This window comes from Crinia signifera, chromosome 1, assembly GCF_055691185.1.
Source record: "Crinia signifera chromosome 1, ASM5569118v1, whole genome shotgun sequence".
Taxonomy (NCBI): Eukaryota; Metazoa; Chordata; class Amphibia; order Anura; family Myobatrachidae; genus Crinia; species Crinia signifera.
The window spans coordinates 372,151,614-372,173,656 of NC_139217.1; the positions used below are offsets into that span (position 1 = coordinate 372,151,614).

At 44.2% G+C, this 22,043-nt stretch overlaps 1 protein-coding gene across 1 annotated transcript; it reads right to left on the reverse strand.

Annotated features, from left to right (window-relative positions):
* Positions 1-968: 968 nt before the first annotated feature.
* Positions 969-21,029, reverse strand: CDK2AP1 (cyclin dependent kinase 2 associated protein 1). The gene is made up of 4 exons (XM_083151276.1): positions 20,776-21,029; positions 8,262-8,356; positions 3,584-3,710; positions 969-2,077 (listed from the first exon to the last, which is right to left on the reverse strand). The coding sequence occupies exons 1-4, from the start codon at positions 20,843-20,845 to the stop codon at positions 2,010-2,012; spliced, it is 360 nt and encodes a 119-aa protein (XP_083007402.1). The 5' UTR covers positions 20,846-21,029; the 3' UTR covers positions 969-2,009.
* Between the last annotated feature and the right edge of the window lie 1,014 nt (positions 21,030-22,043).

Genomic DNA, 22,043 nt, shown 5'->3' on the forward strand with positions numbered 1-22,043 from the left:
GAGCCGAGCAAGGGGAGGCTGCATAGGGAGCCGGGCAGGAGGAGGCTGTTGCGGTGGGGTGAGTGGTGACAGATGGAGCAGGGCGCCGTACAGGGAGGATGACGCACGCTGGCTGCTGGGCAGCGGCGGGAGCCGGCCCAGGAGGAACAGATAACTTGAAAAAAAAAAAAAAACATACAGATGACTAGCAAGCCAGCGATTGGCTGAGAGAGGTCTCAGCCAATCAATTAGTTGCTAGTCATCTGTATGGGCTTTTTTTTTATCTGTGTTCCTCCCGGCTCCCGCCGCAGCCAGCGTCATCCTCCCTGCCCGGAGCCCTGCTCCCGCTGTCACCCCACCGCAACAGCTTCAAGTGCCTCCTGCCCGGCTCCCTATGCAGCCTCCCCCTGCTCGGCTCTCAATAGCCAGCATCCCCCGCCCGCTGTCATCCCCCGCATGGCTCCGGGGCTGGGCTGCACATAAGATTTAGCAAATCTTATGTGCAGCCCGTCCGACCTCCCGACCCCGATCCGATGCGCACAGGACCGCGCATCGGATCGGACGGGGTGTCTGCAAGTGCGATTTGGGCCGATTTCACGGACCGATTCATCCGAATCGGGTGAAATCGTGCCCAAATCGCATAGTGTATGGGGGCCTTTAGACACCAACCTATTAATGATGGTGTAGCTGGTTGGCTTATGTATATTATTATTAACTGACCAACTTTATTGCACCTATAGTGTTTAACAAAGAGCGCAATTCAATTAACTTAAGGGAATTTAGCTCCCAGACTAATTGCTTGAGAGCTATTCAGTTACTTCCCACAACAGACACTTTTTCTTGCCATAGTGCCCAGGCTAAAGGGTAAATTTACTAAAATGTGAGTTCTACTGAAGATTGGATTGAGGTTTATTATGAGGCATAACCTTATCTAATCACTAATAAACATTGTGAAATATATGTAAAGCCAGAATGCATCAATTCAAATCATTAGTGAAAATAAGCTTTATTACATCAAGTAATAAATACATACAAAGATGCAAATAGTTAGACTCCGTCATTTTTCTCCACCGACACATACAGCCTAATGTAAATAAGTATTAATAACCATAAGTAAGATCTGTAAATCCACCTATAGAAAAGTAATTGTGCCCTTTTCAAGATAAGGAACACATGCATGTTGAATGGTTATCAAAGCATTTACAGACATGCAGATGCATAGGTCAAAGATACAAACCTCTTAAAACAAAACTGAATATAAACTGTGAATGGTATATAATGTCATTATTTCTGCTGGGGGGGGGGTCACTATTTCAGATATTATAGCAACATCCTATGTCAGGAACAGATCCAACCTTGAGACATAATGGGGGAGATTTACTAATAGATGTGAATTAGACTTCACATGTGATGTTGCTATGGGCAACCAATCCGATCATGTCTGCTATCGTGCTAAATAAATAAGAAGTAGATTCTGATTGGTTGCCCGTAGCAACATCACAGGTGAAGTCTAATTCCCATGTTAGTAAATTCCCCCCTATAAGTCCTGACTGATTTCAGAATTGTATATACAAATGTCAATATCTTAATGTTCTGGCAGTTGGGTTCTTATGAGTAATCCGGGACTACATTACTTTAGTTAATTACAGAAAATTACTGATTAAGGAAAACATGCATTCTTCTTGTAAAACCAGCACAAGTTATTAAGCATTTAATTATAATGCATAAAAGTTGGTAGAACCTGGATATTAATGTACAAGAAAGATAAACAAAATATATTGTAGCTTATGATGCAAGATCTCAAAAATTCCCATGGACTCTTAGAAAGAGTCTACTTTACTTTATTATATATGGAAATTCTGTTTTGTAATAAAAATTGCATCTTGTGTTTAGCAGCTTTACAGTACATTAGTGAGATCACAAAAAGTTATGTGAATCCCACTGGGTATATATTTAGAAAGACTGCCCTGAAGGTTTATAAAATCCGGAAATAGCTTTGTATGCTTCAGAGAAGGTGGAATTTGGCATAGCTAGGATCTGGCGTTTCGTTCTGTCTCAGCCAAACATTCTCGTACCAAACCTCTTGCGTGAATAATTCCTGAGGAAAAATTGGGTTTTATTAGCAAGATATAAAAAAGGTTCAACAAAATCCAATGATGTTAGTGTGTTCTGATTTAAAAATGGCTGTAGATCTGGATATCTTTTTCTGGTTATATATGTTCAAACATGTCTACTTTTTGAAATTGTGGGGGCCTTCCTTAGATAGTGTAACGCTTTCCTTTTTGTCATCTGCCACCTTTGTGGAAACAAAATGGGGTCTCTACAAGGAAAGCTCCAATGTACCTGTAACCATGCGAGTGCACATTTGGCTCCAGCTGAGCCACGCCTCACTACCCCAACATAATTACACATAAACGTTTCAGTGCTAATAACTATCATGCTGCAGACATTCATATCGGTGTAATACAGCATTTGTACTTCAAGTCCATGTGACTGGGAAGTGTGGTACATACAGTAGTATTAATATAATTTGCTAAAGGAAACTAACACTTGATAATGACAATAAACAAAATCAGCGCTGGAGTCAACAGCAAAAACAAACTATAATACCCTGTAACATTCACTAAAATAAATGAGCATTTTGTCATTTTATATACAAAAAATACACACCCAAAACTCAGCTATATAATTACTATATTACTTTTAATTTCCCTTTTGTTTAAAAAAATTATGATAATCATCAAGATGTTATGCTCAAAGAGAACTTTAAAGGCTATCTTCTTTTTTTTTTATGTACATCTCTTTAAGTCATTCCCCTCATTAACTCCAACACAGCATCGTGTCCCTGATCACATGGAGTCTAAAAATTCTAGTCTGATAATCTCATATTGGTAAGTGGCTTCTCCTGGCAATGAGCAAAATCAATGTCCACTGACAGCAGGCTTTTATCAAAGAGATCACACAGGTTTCAATTCAGAGAATGTTGCGTTTATTTAGAAACCGGTAAGGTAGGCTGTGATGTATCCCTTTAAATTGGAGCCATTTTGGGTTGGATATTAAGGGCTTCATGGGTTTCCTGCTATACGCTCACAGGTCTGGACACCTGGAGAGACCTGAATGCTAAAGCGACCGTACCTACCCCATTGCTGGACACAGGAGATCCGACAACCTTAGCAAAGGCACTCAGAATAAGGGGTAACTCTTGCTACATGTCCATATATTAGTTCTCTTACGTGATACCCTGTAATGTTCATCTGATGGATGCACAGAAAAGACTGAAATCGCCCATGTGACTGCCAAATGATACGTATGTGATGTATGCGCAGCATAGCCACTAGAATCCTGTATTATTCGAAATTGCATATAAAATGATATATTGCACCTTTTTATTGTATTGATTTAATAAATATACAAATACAGGTGAAAATTGTTATCTTGGTACTTGATTTCGGTGTATTGTTACAATTTACTGTACTACAAATGATTATTTACCTGTGATAAGTATTCCCACTTTTTAATATAAGAAAGTGTTGGTGTTCTGAAAATAGAAGTGTAGAGCGAACATAAAGAACTTAGTAGCTCTGGTGTTCTAGCATATCCTTACCTCGTTTTAGTCTCTCCATTGCACTTTTACTGCCTGCATAAGTTGGTCTAATTTCTTTCCCCAGCTCCTCTATGATGACAAGAAGTTCTGCATATTTGCTTTGAGGCACCTGATTACTTGTAGTACCCTAAAACAATACAGGAAACCGGTGACAAAACTGAGCAAAACACATAGCATAATATTCCTGCAATGCACATTACTACCATAAATATTTGATTGTAAAAGTATTCATTTCAGTGGTCTTCATTAACCCTTTGAGCGCCAAGTGAATTTGACACAGTAGGTGTGAAAATTGCCAAGCAAACATTTTTATTTATCATAATGACCTGTAATGTTTACATTATATTTATTTACAGTTTCTTATATAGCGAAGCAGATTCCGTTGCCTATAATAGGAAATATATCCAATGTCGGTATAGTGACCGTCAGAATCCCGACTGTCGGGAGGTCATCCGGCACCCCTTCATTCTTGTCAAACACATATGCAAACCACCATTTTTTGTTCTACACACCAGATATATAGCTACAGGTGGAGTATCCCTTGTCCAAAATGCTCGGGACCAGAAGAATTTTGGGTAATGGATTACTCCGTATTTCAGAATATTTTTATATTTCAATGATGTATCTTGAGGTATCTTGCATTTATGTTGTACAAACACATCAAACACATGAAATACACACAGATATATTGTATTTGTGCATAAAACAAGGTTTCAAAACCTGAAACAAAGTTTGTGTACTATCTACGATACTGAATTTGAATGCTAAGCAATCATTTTCTTGCACATAGTGGCAGTTACATATCATGTCCTCAGTAGTGCTGTCAGAGATGTCCCCAGTAATGCTTTTAGCAAGAAATATTTTTTTTGTTCACTTTCTGGAATGTATGGTTTTCGGAATAATTGGGATAACGGATATTTGGATAAGGGATACTCAACCTCCTATTTTTTTTTTTGTCAACTGGAGTTTGTCTAGAAATTTTGTAACAAATACTGTAGATGATATTGTAGCCTTTTCCTGATATACACACAAGCTTTGGGGTGTATTCAATGCTTTCTGGGAGCTGTGACTGCGAGCAGTGCTGACTGCGAGCTGTGACAGCTTGCAGGGTCAGTATTCAACTGACCACCTGCACATGCCGTTTCTCCCCTCGCTAGGTTTTTGGAGTGAGGGGAAAAGGCATGTGTGGCTGCTAAAACAGTGAGGCTTGCGGCTAAATGCAGTGGGCTCCCTGGCACGTTGAATAGATTAAGCGGCCGGTGCGTGGGTTAAATGGCAGAGGATCGCTTGTTTTCGGCGATCCCGCCATTTAACCTCCTCTCCGGCCACATTGAATTCACCCATTTGTCTTAATGCTTGCCTTTATACACTGTTATGTTTCCCTATATGACTGTTGCTATGATTCATTCTTGTTCGTTTATCTTCAAAAAAAAAAAATTATTGTGAAAAATAAGCATTATACTGTTGTGTTCCCTAAATTCAAGTACATCAAATTTCCTAATGCTTTAGCATATCAAGACATTTTGAACAATGCTATGCTTCCAACTCTGTGGCGACAGTTTGGGGAAAGGCTGTTTTATATTCCAACATGACTGTGTCCCAGTGCACAATGCAAAGGACTGTACAGACATGGGCCCTTATTCTGATCTGATTGCAGTACAAATTTGTTTGGAAAATGGGCAAAACCATGTGCACTGCAGATGGGGCAGATGTAACATGTGCACAGAGAGTTAAATCTGGGTGGGGTGTGTTGAAACTGAAATCTAAATTGCAGTGTAAAAATAAAGCAGCCAGCAATTACCCTGCACAGAAACAAAATAACTCACCCAAATCTAACTCTCTCTGCACATGTTACATCTGCCCCACCTGCAGTGCACATGGTTTTGCCCATTTTCCAAACAAATTTGTACTGCGATCAGATCTGAATAAAGGCCATGGTATGAACAGTTTGGTGGGGAGGAACTTGACTGGCTCGCACAGAGCCCTGACCTCAACCACATTGAGCACCTTTGGGATGTACTGCAATTGAGATTGCAAGCCAGACCTTCTCATCTAATATCATTGTCTGACCTCTTAAATGCTCTACAGAATGAATGGGCACAAATTCCCACATGAACACTCCAAAATCTTGTGGAAAGCCTTTTTCAAGAAGAATGATAGCTGCAAAAGGTGAACCAACTTCATATTAAAGTATTTGTATTTTAATGCAATATCATTACAGTCCCTGTTGTTGTAATGGTGAGGTGCCCGAATACTTTTGTCCATATAGTTTATTTGGTGGGCTGCAAAAATGTGGGTTGGCAGAAAATTTAAAGTGGTATGGAACCATTTATTTTTTTTCAAAGTGACCCAACACTAAAGTCTCAGCAGGGGCAAGAGTGTTACAAAACATCTCAAATGTATTTGCCACTAGCTTAGCCCCTAAAGCTTCCATGTACCTAAGTGGCTCCAAGGCTATTCAGTTTACAATAAAAGGCGTGAGTGTGCATGTGGTATTTATGCTGATGTATATCCCTTACAGGTGTATTTCAGTACCAATAAAAATATTTTCTAGGGGCAACATCCTTTGTTCTGGGCACTATAAACTCTAGTTGTATCTCTGTTAGTACAAGACACCATCTCAGAGTAGCTCTGCCTAACGTGCATGCTGTTGAGGGTGCGGTCGGTGGATGTGGTCATTTGGTCTACAGCATGATGGTAGACAGTCATTAGGTCCACACCATTAGGTCGACATGGGTCTAGGTCAACATAGGAAAAGGTTGACAGGTCATTAGTTCGACAGTGTAAAGGTCGACATGGGGTTTTTCACTGTTCTTTGAGCCGACAGGCGGTATTTATTGCCCTACCATCCACTAGGGTGTGGTTGGAGAATAAAATAGTGTGCCCGATGCATTGCGAGTGATGCGAGGGGATGCGGGGCACTTTAAACTGTGTCCATGTCAACTGTGTTGACATTCATGTAAAAAAACCTGTTAAAACCCCATGACGACCTTTTCACTGTCAACTTAGACATTGTCAAACTAATGACCTGTCGAACTAATGACCTTTCGGCCTAGAACCATGTCGACCTTTTCCCATGTCGACCTAATGACTGTCGACCATCATGCTGTAGACCAAATGATCCCAACCCCTCTCCAGGGCCAATATAACCCTTACAAATTATTTCTTTAATTTTGGCATTGTCTAGTACCAGCACCTTAGTGGACACACCATTCTAGCAATGGTGTATGCAGTCCTATGAATGACAATCTCAGGGAACTATCATTAAGGGGAAACAAGTCCCATTACCTGCTCTGCTGTGATTGCAAGGGAAGAAGTGGGTAAACCTCACTGCATAAAGATGCGTTCACACAGTCTAACCAATTGCTTTTGATCACAGATGTAAAAGGAAAATGATCATAATTAGAGTTGTAGAGAACATTCATTTTCTGTTGTTTAATGACCAAGCACATTCATTTTAACAGTATATGTTTTTATTTAGTCTGGGCAATCACTTCAATGCAAATTGATTTGGAGAAAAATGGTCTAAATAAGGGATTCAGAATTTGGCTTATGGCTCAAATTTTTTTTATTTTTTTTTATTTACTCATTAGTGTTCTCAAGAATAATTATAATAATTTGTTTTCATAAAGCTAGAAAGAGATGAAATGCAATTACGAAAGGATAATAAGCTAAGTAAAGACAAATACGGTATGTATCGTGAATTAGGATATGACTGGTAAAGAACACTTTAGACACTAAAGAAATATTAATCCCAAAAGCAAACATTTGCGTATTAGACTCTACTGTGGGTATTAAATTGAGGGTGAATTCTTTTCCTGGCCTAATTAATCGCCCAGATTAATCTGCTCGGCACCCGCCAGCCATACTGTACGGCAGCAGGACTTCACACAAAAGGGTTTTGCTACCCCATAGGGTTTGTACGAACCGGCCGGGGTGGACTGTGGGAGTCAGGCTGCCTTTGCCAGCATTTAAACACCTGCAATTGAATTGCTGGCTAATAATAAAATATAATATCTGAAATAAACCTGAGCTTCTTAGATCACATTTTGCTTGAATTGTGTATTGTCTGTCTACAGCAAATATGTAACTTCTTTCACATAGTAACTACACCATTCATTTAGATCATGTATATGCATACAAGTTACAAGGAGTAATGGTCAGACCTAGTAGAAAGTTACCATAGTAAAATAATAAATGAATCAATAAAAAAAGGATGGACAAATACTGGACAAAGGTTCATTTTTACTTCAAATATTATAGATTATGATAATATTAGAGTCTATAGGTGGGTACAAACGGTGAGATTTCCTATTCTATTTTGCTTATAAAATTGGAATATAATGGGCAACGAATGTTTTATCCACATTCAGTCCCGGTGCGTGTTCACATTAGTCGAAATCGAAAAGATAAATAGTCTTGCAAGACAAGACTATATAGCAGAAATCACATTGACCTAATTACTGTCTACCCTAGGATCTATACCCTTTCATATATTTGAAATGTTTTGGTGTCTGGACTAAATCACCTTTAATAAAAAAAAAAAAAAATAAAGAACAAGAAAAGAAGATGAATATCAGATACAGTACATACCAAAACCAGTCAAGATGGGGTTGAAACAAAATAATTATATTATAATGCCAAGTATATGGCTAAAATAGCTTAATGTCTGTCTTACCTGTGTGTACCCTAAAGATGGAGGTCCATAGTCATTGACCAGCTGCCTATATTGTACAGACAATCCCATGCTTGTAGAAGGAGAATGTGCACTTACTGTTAAGAAAAAAATAATATAAAAATATATACAGTATTCACCAGTACCTAATATTTCTGTGAAGTGTGCAAATGATCATGATGCAAGTTTCCATGGATTTAAGGAGTTGTGGTGCTGATTCAGAGATGTATGCAGTAGCACAGCTGCAACATCTGATCATCTGCGTGTACATCAGTCATTTGCGGAACCCTCAGGATGGACTGTGCTCTCCAGGGCAACAGAAACTGCATTTAAGGATGCAGCCACGGGCCTTGTGAACAAAGGGCCTAATTCAGACCTGATCACAGGACAAATTTGTTCTCAAAATGGGCAAAATCATGTGCACTGCAGGTGGGGCAAATGTAACACATGCAGAGAGAGAGAGAGTAAAGGCGATTTAGGCATATCAGGGCAAGAAATTAGATGATATTGGCCCAAATAGCATGTGTCTGAGGTCCAATCCAATGCACGCTCCCGTGCACATCGGATCCCGAGATCATATGTGCTGCACGTAAGATCTCCGTGTCGGACCCTCTCCCAACTGCAGGGAGCGGGGATCACATGCGATACATAACATGCAGAAGGGCCGTATGAGATATATCGCATGCGATTCTGCCACCCAGCAGGGTCCCAGGCGGCTCAAGGGAAATTGGATGCAACTTCTCACGCAGGAGAAGCCAGATAGTGTATGGGGGGCCTTTAGATTTGGGTGGGATGTGTTGAAAATAAATAAATAACTCACCCAAATCTAAATCTCTGCAAACATTACATCTGCCCCACCTGCAGTGCACATGGTTTTGCCCATTTTGAGAACAAATTTGTACTTGTATTAGATCTGAGAGAGGCCCAAAGTTCTTACTGGGCCTATAAGCCTCCATATACTGAGAAGAGTACTGGGGAAATGATTATGATCAGTTAATGTTTCCCCAAATATTTTTCTCTTGTGTTTTTTTTTTAAGTTTTTTTTTTTCTGGTAGTGAAATGGCATAAGAACATAAGATAGCATAGTTAAAGATGTGCGGTTCACACATTAAACAGTATTTGGCCCCTCATTCCAGGAGATATCCTGCAGTCTTGCGGCCAATAGAGACATATGGTTGCACAAGTTATACAGACGTTTTAACGGTTGTTAACAAATGTAAGTTAAAAAGTTACATTCAATAAAAGGCATTTATAAATTATGGGTCGTTGGGAACAACGCTAGCCTTCCTTATAGCTGGGTACACACTACACAATGTATGACCCAGCCGATGGCAGGTGCATGCAATCATTCATTGCATCATCCCATCCAAAGTGCAGCACATCAGATCAGAACTGCGAGGAATGACCGTCGTGCACACTGTATCATGGGCCTACACACAATGTTTAAAATATCTATCTGAATGATCTATCTTTAGGCCTTATTTAGCTTCATTACAAACTAAGCCAAAAATACTTGTTTTAAGTTTAAATTTGCGCTAACACTTACACATTATGGCCCTTGCACAGAAATTGCAGTGGAGGTGTGTCTGCGCCAAGCTTGACTGCAGCAACGTATCACACCCAGGGATACCAACCCCTATTTCCAAACACCCATAAAGCTATCCTGTTGAGAGATTGGTGTATACAAAGATACCTTTACGGGCACATAGGGCCTGTAATCCAGGTCAGTAAGAAGGGATCTTATATGAGTTGTCCAGATCAACTATATTGATCCAATATTCATCAAATCCCCTTGTCATCTCTTATTTATTCATTATATATATATATATATATATATATATCCAACGTGGGTGCGGCACTCGCAGCAGAAATAAACACTATGAAAACGCCTTAGTGATCAACGTTTCAATTTTTATCAAATTGTCATCAGGATCCTGATGACAATTTGATAAAAATTGAAACGTTGATCACTAAGGCGTTTTCATAGTGTTTATTTCTGCTGCGAGTGCCGCACCCACGTTGGATATAATCTTCAATCTTCTGTGAAGGCACCAGCAAAGCTTCTTCAGTTGTATGGAGTGCCGACCCCAAATCTGCTATATATATATATATATATATATATATATATATATATATATATATATATATATATATATGTATGAGCTGGTACCCATGAAGGAACATCACTACAACAGTGGAGTGGATTATACATCCTTCAGCAGACAGACAGCGCAATAGTGTGCACCACTTTTGTATGTGGACATTATGGCCCTTATTCAGATCTGATTGCAGTACAAATTTGTTCTCAAAATGGGCAAAACCATGTGCACTGCAGGTGGGGCAGATGTAACATGTATAAAGAGAGTTACGATTGGGTGGGGTGTGTTGAAACGGAAATCTAAATTGCAGTGTAAAAATAAAGCAGCCAGTATTTACCCTGCACAGAAACAAAATAACTCACACAAATCATTTCTCTCTGCACATGTTATCTGCCCCACCTGCAGTGCACAATTTGCAATGGGTTTGGCCCATTTTGAGAACAAATTTGTACTGCGATCAGATCTGAATAAGGGCCTATATGTATGAACCTCCTTCCCTTGCTAGAGCCTCCTTGCTGATAATGCAGAACCAGCAGAGGGCGTGTTAGCAGGAGGATCAATCATAACCTGCAAGGTTTATCGCACTCATTCCATTCCCACCAGTATTTGGCAGTGACTGTGTAAAGAATTGGAGGCCTTGGCTGTGGAGGGAAGCTAATAAAATGTATTGTGTACTCTGTCAAAATCAGATGTGGTTGGAGGTACAGGTCTGCAACGCTGGATGCATATTGGGGTCATTCTAATTGCTTCGGACCCCACGCATTCGCACTGGGGACCAATTTTTTTTACTGCGCATACGCGTAATGGTTTATGTGCATGCCCAAGGTCGCTGTGCAAACGGCTATGGCAACTTGCATAGTAGCCAAGCCATTCGCACAGAGCAGTGGGGGCGGGGCGTGTGGCGGCCGAGACGGGTGTCACCCATGGGAACATCCAGCGTTTCATAGACACTCTATGGGAATGCGGGCGGCACTAGTTGTGCCGCGGACGGCGGCCTGACGACAGTAACCCGCCCTGTCTTCAGCGAGTCTCCACTAACTTATATTTGCGAGCCCTGGAGAATTCATTATTTCTGCACCAGCGGGCACATGTGAGGGGATGTGTGCTCAGTAAAACACACGTGCATGTTGCATTTTGTAAATATTGGGGATAATAATCCAAAAAATGATTATCCCCGCTGCACAGTACACTGAAAACAATTGTGACACTTCCACTTTATACATAGGTCCCTTGATTCTTTCTGACTGGTGTACACACTGGAGTGATGTGTACATGGATGACATTATGTGAATACAGTACACATAATTTCGATGTAATGAAAGACAAATGGTACCTCTTAGTGGGGCAGATGTATTAAGTCTGGTGAAGAGATAAAGTGTAAAGTGATAACGCACCAGTCAATCAACTCCTAACTGTCATTTTTGAAACAGCTGATTGGCTGGTAGGTATCACCTTCTACTTTATCTCTTCACCAGCTTTAACCCCTTGAGTGGTGGGTTTTGCTAGGGCAGGACAAACCTACCAGGGCAGGTTTGTCCTGCCCCAGCAAAACCCACCACAGAGCGTAGGGTCACAACCCCACCCCCACCACGTTGCTCCCCCTCATCTCCGTTCTGGCAATCATACGCCGGAGCTCCCCTGCCGCTGCCCCAGCCGCTATTCGCAGCAGACAGTGAGGTGGCAGGCTCGGTGATGTTCGGGTGGCTCGGGAGGACTCGGGAACCTGAACTCCCGAGCTCCGCCGATTATCCCTGAGCCTGCAGCCTGCTCACTGCAACTAATGGCGGCTGTGGCAGCGGCAGGGGAGCTTTTGGGTATGATCGCCGGAACGGAGATGAGGTGGAGGGGGAGTGACAGGAGGGGATCTACCACTGTGGGGGGTGCCCGGAGAGGTGATGTGCCAGTAGTGCACAGCTGCAGGCACCACTGGCGCACACCTATCAATCAATGGCATGCCCGGAAATTTCTCGGGCAAGCCCGCGCAGGTAGAGAAGCTCAGCCCGAGAAATTCCTGGGCATACCACTGAAGTGGTTAATACATCTGCCCCTCTGTCCTTCGTTACCTTACCTGTGCAGGAAGATATCGCTAACAGCCGCGGGACCATGCATATTGGCCCTTACACATGTACAATCCGGCTGTTATGTTGTATATTGGGCTGAGAGATCGCTCCAGTGTGTACCCAGTTTGTCTTTCCTTCCATAAATTTTGCCTTTAAAGTAAGCCACATTGGTATACATTTTTATTCTTTTGCACTTGTTCCCTTCAAGAACAAATTGGTAAATGCATTCATTAAAAATACTTTTAATACTCTAATTTATGTTCTGTGTCTTTTCTGGTAAAATAAAGTATATCACATTTTATGAGTTGAACTGATGACTTCAGCATAGAGAAATGAGCTAAGTGCTAGAAGTCCCATTACACCATTCAGTTTCAGGGTAATTAAAATACCCTACAATTGCCAAGTTGGGCAGCCTTTTCTGTCTGTAATTGGGTCCCAGTGTCATCTTCATCATTATTATCACACTCCACTTGCCACTAACACCTGCTCCTGATGTGACCTGTTTAAGTGACAATCTTCTAATGTCCTGTTTTATCTGAGTTCTAATTCAAATCCTGATCCCCTATCACAGCTGACCCTTTTCCAGGCCAGTGCACTGTGTCCTTACCACAACAAAATGTCATTCCATTGCTCTAATAACCCAACTATCCTGCAATATACAGATGTTTACACTGTACGGCTGCAATATACAGATGTGTCCTCATACACTTATCGTCTATACACAGTACGGCTGCAATATACAGATGTGTCCTCATACACTTATCATCTATACACCGTACGGCTGCAATATATAGATGTGTCCTCATATACTTATCGTGTATACACTGTACGGCTGCAATATACAGATGTGTCCTCATACACTTATCATCTATACACCGTACGGCTGCAATATATAGATGTGTCCTCATATACTTATCGTGTATACACTGTACGGCTGCAATATATAGATGTGTCCTCATATACTTATCGTGTATACACTGTACGGCTGCAATATACAGATGTGTCCTCATAAACTTATCGTATATACACTCTATGGCTGCAATGTACAGATGTGTCCTCATACACTTATCGTCTATACACAGTACGGCTGCAATATACAGATGTGTCCTCATACACTTATCGTCTATACACCGTACGGCTGCAATATATAGATGTGTCCTCATATACTTATCGTGTATACACTCTACGGCTGCAATGTAATGTCTTTTATGTTTTCTAAGTACTGAATACAGAACCATGTTTAAAAACAAAGAAAATATAAATAATAATGGTACTTGTTTCCTAGAACGGCCACAATCGCGGGCATCGTGTACCTTAAAGTTAAGGTACACGATGCCCGCGATGGACCCGATTTCCTTTGAAATCAGGTCCATTTTACCGTCAAAGGCAAAATCAGGGGCGTCGCGGCCATTAACATGGCCCCCGACGCGATGCCCGCGATTTTTTAATTGATTCAATATGAATATGAGTCCTAAGCATTAATTATTCCTTCATGCTCCCTTTGTAGATCGAAAGGACGTTAATAGATACTGCAGGCGATTCTATACATATCTATTTACATTTGGGACTCCCTCCGCATTAATATGGTCTTAAGGAAGCAGGAAATAAAGCTGTATGATGTGGAACGCATGGTGCGTTCCAAACACCGGAACTACATGCACTAGCTGAATCTCCGTGACACTATAGGAAACAGAACGATATGGAACGCACAATGCGTTCCAATTACCGGAAATGACGCACCTTGGCGTCACCAACCCGGAAATGAGCGGCTGTACAGTCGGAGACGGCAAACGTCAGCTGTCGCCGCGTACCTACAGATTAAGAGACCTATAAATAGAGATAAGAAGACCTGCCACAATTACACATGCCTTGAGAAAGACCCGTTGGTTCAAGGGTCGAAACGCGTTGGTGGAGTACTGTTGGCAGCATCCCAGACAGAGGAGGACTTAAGGGACAACCAGAGGAAGTGTCTGATCCCCAGCCCTGTTACCCGGGACCGGACTGGTGATTATTTGATTGAACGCTTGTGAACTGATTAACACCCAGTTCTGATCCACCTCTTGGTAATTTGTACCCATCCCCCCTACTAGTCTGGATTTTATGATTGTTTATGTATTGTATTGTTTTTTCATGATTTTATGTGTACATGTCAATTAAACAGGCTTCACTATTATAAGCCCTTCTCTGTTTACATGTACTGAAGCACCTCACCCATCAGAGGAATTTTACTGGATACAGGTGGAACATCAATTATATGGAAGTATCTTTCTTTGATTCCCCTTACTGCACTTTGTATTAGACCCACTCACCCTGGGTTTTTGGGCGCTGTTTGAAATTGGTATACCCTCTATTGCTACTATTGTGATACCTGAAGGATTTTGGGATTGTCCTTCCATACTTATTTTCTGTAGCGACCTTTTTTGCGCAGAACCTTTAAGTTTTACTCTTGTTTTTTGTGGACAAGATGAGATGGACTTGATTAAGTCCATCTCACATAGGAAACAATGTGAAATGGGCCAATATGACCCATTTCACATTGTATATGGCCCCGTCGTCACCCCACGATTGACGCCAACCAAAAGCGCAGCGAGCCCTCGAGGGGCGGCGGTGCGCGTCCTCCGACCTTTTCATACCCCTATTATCCACGTCGGCGTGGAGTTGAGAATATAAAGTGTGGCGAGCCACCGAGCCCGAAGCGTGGCGAGCCTCGCGAGGGGACGCGTATACCTGTGAAGTTATGCGCGTCCCCTCGCGGGGCTCGCCACACTTTATGTTCTCAACTCCAAGCCGACGTGGATAGTAGGGGTATGAAAAGGTCGGAGGACGCGCACCGCCGCCGCTCGCCACGCTTCGGGTTGGCGTCAATCGTGGGGTGGCGGCATTGAGGGGGTAAAATTGGGGGTCTGGGGAATATTTTACATTGAATCCAATGTAAAAACCGGGTCGGTAGCATCGCATGCGATTTGGTCGCATGCGATGCGACCGACGCAATTTTTCCGACACGACCACCCCGATGCAAATCGGTGTGGCCGTGCTAGGAAACAAGTACCATAATAATAATATTCTGAATTACTAGAACAATTGTACTTGCAATAGGTTGGCCAGTAGTGATAAATGTAATAATAGTTTAGAAGTCAAATGAACCGACTGACAATGAAAGATGCAGATTTGTAAAAGATACCTTTGCATGCAGGTTCTGTGTGAAAATCTGAGAGTGCTGCATGTGGAAATTGTACTTAGATGCCCACCAGCAGCTTTGCAGAGCCACAGGGTGTGTGTTAGGGTGCTGCTGGAGTGTTGGTCATACTTGCCTACAAGGGCAGCGTGGTCAGTGAGGCAGGGGGTCAGGGCCGCCTCCAGGAGCAAAAAAGAGGTGGGATGAGGCGGGGCCTGATTGATTGTGTAATTTTAGCCCCCGCCATGCAATACCGATACTTCAGGCGATTTGCGTAATTTGACCCATGGGGGGGGGGGGGGGGGTGACAGCTCTCCGGGAGGGTAGGCAACTCTGCTGTTGGTAGTTAATGCAGGGGGAAAGTGTGTTTCTGGGTGCTGCAAGGCTGGGGCAGGAATGTGTAGGTGGAATGTGTATCTGGATGCTGCTTAGTGTTGCTATTGAATGCAGAGGGAGGGGTGTGTGTGTTTCTGAGTGCTGCTGGAGTGTTGGGAGTTAATTTGGGGAGGGGTAGTGTGTGTCTGGGTGCTGCTGAAGTGTTGCCCGTTAATGTATGGGGGGAATATGTGTCCGGATACTGCCGATGTTGGTAGTGAATACAGGGGAATGAGCATGTGTCTGGGTGCTACTGGAGTGTTGGTAGTGAATGCAGGGGGATGAGCATGTGTCTGGGTGCTGCCGGAGTGTTGGTAGTGAATACAGGGGGATGAGCATGTGTCTGGGTGCTACTGGAGTGTTGCAAGTGAATTTAGGGGGTGGAATGGGTGTGTCATGCTGCTGCAGGAGGTTTGGTAGTGAAAGTATGGAGAGAAAACCGTGTGTCTGGGTGCTGCTGGAGTGTTGGTAGTGAATGCAGGGGGAGCATACTTGCCTACTCTCCCAGAATGGCTGGAAGGGTCCCGCAAATCCGGTCCCCCTCCCAACCCCCCGGGAAGGGGGGCAAGTCTCACGCATTTTCCCCACAGCGCCTGCTCCCCCCTTCCCCGCGGAATAAAACTATGAATTTTGAGGGTCCGCGGGGAGGGGGCGGGGCTAATATGACGCAGTTCGCATCATTTCGGGTCATTTCAGCCCCTCCCCCATCCAAGGACCCGAAAATAGAGGCGGCTGTCAGTCATGGGGCGGGGCTTGGTAACATCAGCTTCGCCCCACCCCCAAAACAAAGCCTCTTTCTGCCCCCCTTTCACCTGGAGTGTGTGTCCAGGTGCTGCTGGAGTGTTGCCCGCATATGTAAGGGGGGGAATATGTGTCTGGGTGCTGCCAGTGTTGGTAGTGAATGCTGGGGGAGGAGTGTGTCTGGGTGCTCCCGGAGTGTTGATAGTAAATGCAGCAGGAGGAGTGTGTGTCCAGGTGCTGCTGGAGTGTTGCCCACATATGTAGGGGGGGGGGGGGGAATATGTGTCTGGGTGCTGCCGGTGTTGGTAGTTAATGCTGGGGGAGGAGTGTGTCTGGGTGCTACTGGAGTGTTGCTAGTGAATTTAGGGGGCGGAATGGGTTTGTCTTGTTGCTGCAGGTTTGGTAGTGAAGGTATGGAGAGGAAAGTGTGAGTCTGGGTGCTGCTGGAGTGTTGCTAGTAAATGTAGGGGGAGGAGTGTGTTTCTGGGTGCTGTTAGAGTGTTGAGAGTGACTGCAGGGGGAGGATGGTGCGTCTGGTGCTGCTGGTGTGATGCTAGCAAATGTAGGGGAGCGGTATGTGTCTGGGTGCAGCAGGAGTGCTGATAGCGAATTTAGGGGTCGGAAAGGTTTGGTAGTGAAGGTATGGAGAGGAAACGGTCTGGGTGCTTCAGGAGTGTTGGTACTAGTGAAGCTAGGGGGAGAAAAGTGTGTGGCTGGGTACTTCTGGAGTCTTGGAAGTGAATGCAGGAAAGGAGAGTGTGTGCCTAAAGGGGCATACACAAGGGGCGATTTTCCCACTGTCTTAAAGCTGCTTGGGTGTTAGTAGTGAATACAGGGGGGAGGATAATATGTGCCTGGGAGCTGCTAGGTTGTTAGTAGTGAATACAAGGGGAGGAGAGTGTGTGCCTGGGAGCTGCTAGGGTGTTAGTAGTGAATGCAGGGGGAGGATAGTGTGTGCATGGGAGCTGCTAGGGTGTTAGTAGTGAATGCAGGGGGAGGATAATATGTGCCTGGGAGCTGCTAGGTTGTTAGTAGTGAATACAAGGGGAGGAGAGTGTGTGCCTGGGAGCTGCTAGGGTGTTAGTAGTGAATGCAGGGGGAGGATAGTGTGTGCATGGGAGCTGCTAGGGTGTTAGTAGTGAATGCAGGGGGAGGAGAGTGTGTGTCTGGGAGCTGATAGGGTGTTAGTAGTGAATACAGGGGGAGGAGAGTGTGTGCCTGGGAGCTGTTAATTTGTTAGTAGTGAATGCAGGGAGAGGAGAGTGTGTGCCTGGGAGCTGCTAGGGTGTTAGTAGTGAATGCAGGGGGAGGAGAGTGAGTGCCTGGGAGCTGATAGGGTGTTAGTAGTGAATACAGGGGGAGGAGAGTGTGTGCCTGGGAGCTGTTAATTTGTTAGTAGTGAATGCAGGGAGAGGAGAGTGTGTGCCTGGGAGCTGCTAGGGTGTTAGTAGTGAATACGGGGGAGGAGAGTGTATGCCTGGGAGCTGTTAATTTGTTAGTAGTGAATGCAGGGGGAGGAGAGTGTGTGCCTGGGAGCTGCTAGGGTGTTAGTAGTGAATGCACGGGGATGAGAGTATGTGCCTGGGAGCTGCTAGGGTGTTTGTATTGAATGCAGGGGGGTGAGTGTGTGTGCATGGGAGCTGCTAGGGTTTTAGTAGTGAATGCACGGGGATGAGAGTATGTGCCTGGGAGCTGCTAGGGTGTTAGTAGTGAATGCAGGCGGATGAGTGTGTGTGCCTGGGAGCTGCTAGGGTGTTAGTAGTGAATACAGTGGGAGGAGAGTGTGTGACTGGGAGCTGCTAGTGTGTTAGTAGTGAATGCAGGGGGATGAGACATACTTGTCGACTTTTCGAGAAGCCTCTCTGGGAAAAGTCATTTTAGTCCCGCCCCTTGCCGCGGACCCGTAAAAAAAGGTAATTAGTGCGGTAAGAAAGGGGGGTGCGGGGGCTGCCAGGAAACAGCAGGAGGATTTTTGGGAGCCTACCGGCAATTCTGGGAGGGTAGGCAAGCCCGGGATGAGAGTGTGTGCCTGGGAGCTGCTAGGGTGTTAGTGAATACAGGGGGAGAAGAGTGTGTGCGAGTTCCATAATAACCTTCTCCCCTGACTGGCCGCCACAACAAAGTCCTGGGTCGGTGGAACTACATACAAGTACGTAGTTTCTGGTTGCAATATGACCACAACACACAAACACACACCTCCATTACCTCCCACAAACAATCAACTGTGATCCATTGTGGCAGTGCGAGTATAAAAAACATGGCTTAAATATCATTACTGTGGGCCTTATTCTTGTTCACTCTCAGAGGCAAATTTCTTCTCAAATGGACAAAACCATGTGCACTGCAGGGGGGGGGGGGCAGATGCAACATGTGCAGAGAGAATTAGATTTGGGTTAGTTCTTTTATTTCTGTGCAGCGAAAATACTGACTGCTTTATTTCTACACTGCAATATAGATCTCACTTTCAAGAGGTCGACATGGGGTTTTTCACTATTTTTTGAGCCGACATGTGCCGACAGGCAGTATTTCATGCCCTACCATTCACTAGGGTGGAAGAATAAAATGGTGTGCCGAGCGCAGCAAGGCACCGTGCCCGAAGCATAGCGTGCGGCTGCAGTTGACTTCAAACAGTGTCCATGTCGACTGTGTCGATATTCGGGTAAAAAAGATTACACAAGTACCCAATGTTGCCTTAAGGTTCCTTATGGGCGCAGGTTCGCTTCACCACTTTATCGTGGTAAAGCTCCCCTGCAATTCGCCCAAATGTATCAACAGAGTGTTCTTCGTTATGGGAGTGCGTTACCCCCTGCTGCCGGGGATACACTGCCTCCCATAACGTTTCCTGCACTGCCATCTGCCTAAGGTATCTGCGCATGCGCTGGATACTTTTTCTCGCAATACATACCCGGAGCATGCCCAGTTTTCCATGTTAGGTGCCGCTTGTTGGTCTCCGGCGTCTTCAGATTAAAACTGCGCATGCAGTTTTAATTTGAACCCGCTGGAGACCAACAAGCGGCACCTAACTTCTTACACAAGAGACCCACAGCGCCAGAAAATTCTGGCGATGTGAACAGTAGCACGAAGATGAAGCACATGGCCAGCTTCATAAATAAGGTATGAGCCTGGAGCTCATGCACAGACGTTAGCACTCCACCCCCATACCGCCAACACGATAATCACCCGCATTGTGGGTTTCATACATCAGGGGAAGCACTATCCCCTGCTTTAGCGCAGTCGGATAGCGCATTTGCCCCAATTCACCACATGAGCTCCACCACCTCTAATGGTGAGGTGGAATATTTTAACCTCCACATTGGCACTGCACAGTAATTCTTACAAAAAAAGCATTCTAGTTTGCACGGGGGATGCCAAAAAGCCTACCACTGACCCCGTCTCTGCCTAATGGGGGGAGTGGAGAGGGTGTAAATTACTAGGTGGCATAGCGAAATGAGTTCCCCCACCTCTGCATGACCCCACCACTTTATGTCCTGCTAACAAGTTATCTAATCCTTGCAAAAAAAAAAAACATTTTGTACAGGACACATGACATAATATTACATCATATCAAAAATCACACTAGTAACAAAGAATAAAGTGTGAACCGGCTGCCAGCAGTGATGGGAATAATGGGCAGAACCTAATATCATCCCCCACCCAATTCCCCTCCCAGCCTAGACACCAACACAGTCCAGCACTTCCAGAAGCCGCCAGCAGAGGTCTCTGTCCCACTCACTCCTTCCAGATCAATCAGCAGCCCTGGGGAGCCGATCATGGAGACGCTGGAACGGACTTGATGAAAGGGTTCCTGCTGATCCATCTACGCCGCGCCTGTCACCGGGGCCACAGGCCCCCAACCCAGCGCCTGAGCCGCCCGGCTCTCCCCAGAGCCGGCGGAACGGGATGGCAGCCTCTGACCCCCCCACCCCACCGGCGGCCAGCGCATCAGCTCCGGGGCTGGGGCTCTCCCCAGGTATCTCCATCATCCACATCCCCTCCTCCTCCCCAGCCACCCGGGCCTTAGCCCCAGCCTCCCCCCGACAAACTTGCCCCTCGCCTCCCTCACTCACCCGAGGCCGCCCCGTGGTTGCCGGGCAGCTGTGCGTTCAGGTTGGGCTTGTAAGACATTCCCAGAGACATGAGTGCGCGGGGAGAGCGGAGGAGTCACCACAACAACAAACCGCCTGTCCTGCAATCCGCCCGAGCGTCTCCTGTCTGTCTCCCGCAGACACTTTTTGTTGTTTACAGCGGCCGCACCGGCAAATATGGCGTCACTCGTACTGACACCCACAATGCCATCATTACTCCAGACACCAGCGTGTCCCTGCTCAGACCCCCCGTCACCCCCCGCACCCCGGGTGGGCTTACTCCTCACCTACATGCTTGCCCAACATTTCCTAATTATTATTATTATTACTACGACAAATATTTGACACTGGAATTGGGGGTTGGCTTATATTTTTGTCCTCACACAAGGTTAATGCTAACAGGTCTCATTATTACTTTGTGGCTACACAGGCATCTTATATCACATCCCTCTCAAGTTTGACAACTTTTTTTATTTCTTAATTAGAAGTTGACCCCACTTACTTTACTAGAACAATGATATTGTACATAGGAGTTGAAAAAAAAAGAAAAGACTTGGAAAACTTTATTCCTCAAAATGTGAATTTTAATCTTAGATATATATTATTAAATCAATGTATGTATGCTCACATGTTTTTATTTTATTTTTTTCAAATATTATGGAAACGTGTTTAGTATTTGTCGTTTTTATTACGGTGTACATGTTGCCATTGGTCCTGGCAGTGAAACTTAAGTGTGTACTTTCCCACCTCACTTATTTTTATTTTAAATTTTGTTCCATAATTCTTGTCCATGATTTAGAAACGGAGGTTGGAAGAAAATGTCGCTTTCTATATTATACGTGCAATTATTATGTACAGGTGACCACTTAAAAAAAAAAAAGAAAAATAGTTATTACATACAATTATTAACCTGGACAAAAACTAGATGGATTTTGCACTATATGGTTGTCAGGGATTTGATGTCCCATCTATGTACCCCATCTGGGAAGCTCAAGGGCTGCTACTGGGCTTGAAATGCTCTTAGTAAATCTACATTTTGTGAATGTAAGTAATTCCTGTGCTTTGTTGTGTAAAATAAGGCAATTAGTAATTATTTTGCACCTGTGAAATGCCTTCCTTGCCCCTGTACCAGAAATCCGATGTACGCAGTGTGAACTGGGTTTATGTCTCGGATGAATGACTTTGTCAGTATTAACAGCCATTTTGTGACGTATGGGCTCAAAGCAGCTAATGTGACTGCAAGAGAATAA

Excerpts from the sequence above, each read along its gene's own strand:
- CDK2AP1 (XM_083151276.1), bottom strand. The coding sequence starts at position 20,845 with ATGTCTCTGGGAATGTCTTACAAGCCCAACCTGAACGCACAGCTGCCC. Across the intron at positions 8,357-20,775 it reads CAACCACGGGGCGGCCTCGG|TAAGTGCACATTCTCCTTCT; the intron begins GTGAGTGAGGGA and ends TTTTCTTAACAG. Across the intron at positions 2,078-3,583 it reads AATGGAGAGACTAAAACGAG|GAATTATTCACGCAAGAGGT; the intron begins GTAAGGATATGC and ends ATTTTTCCTCAG.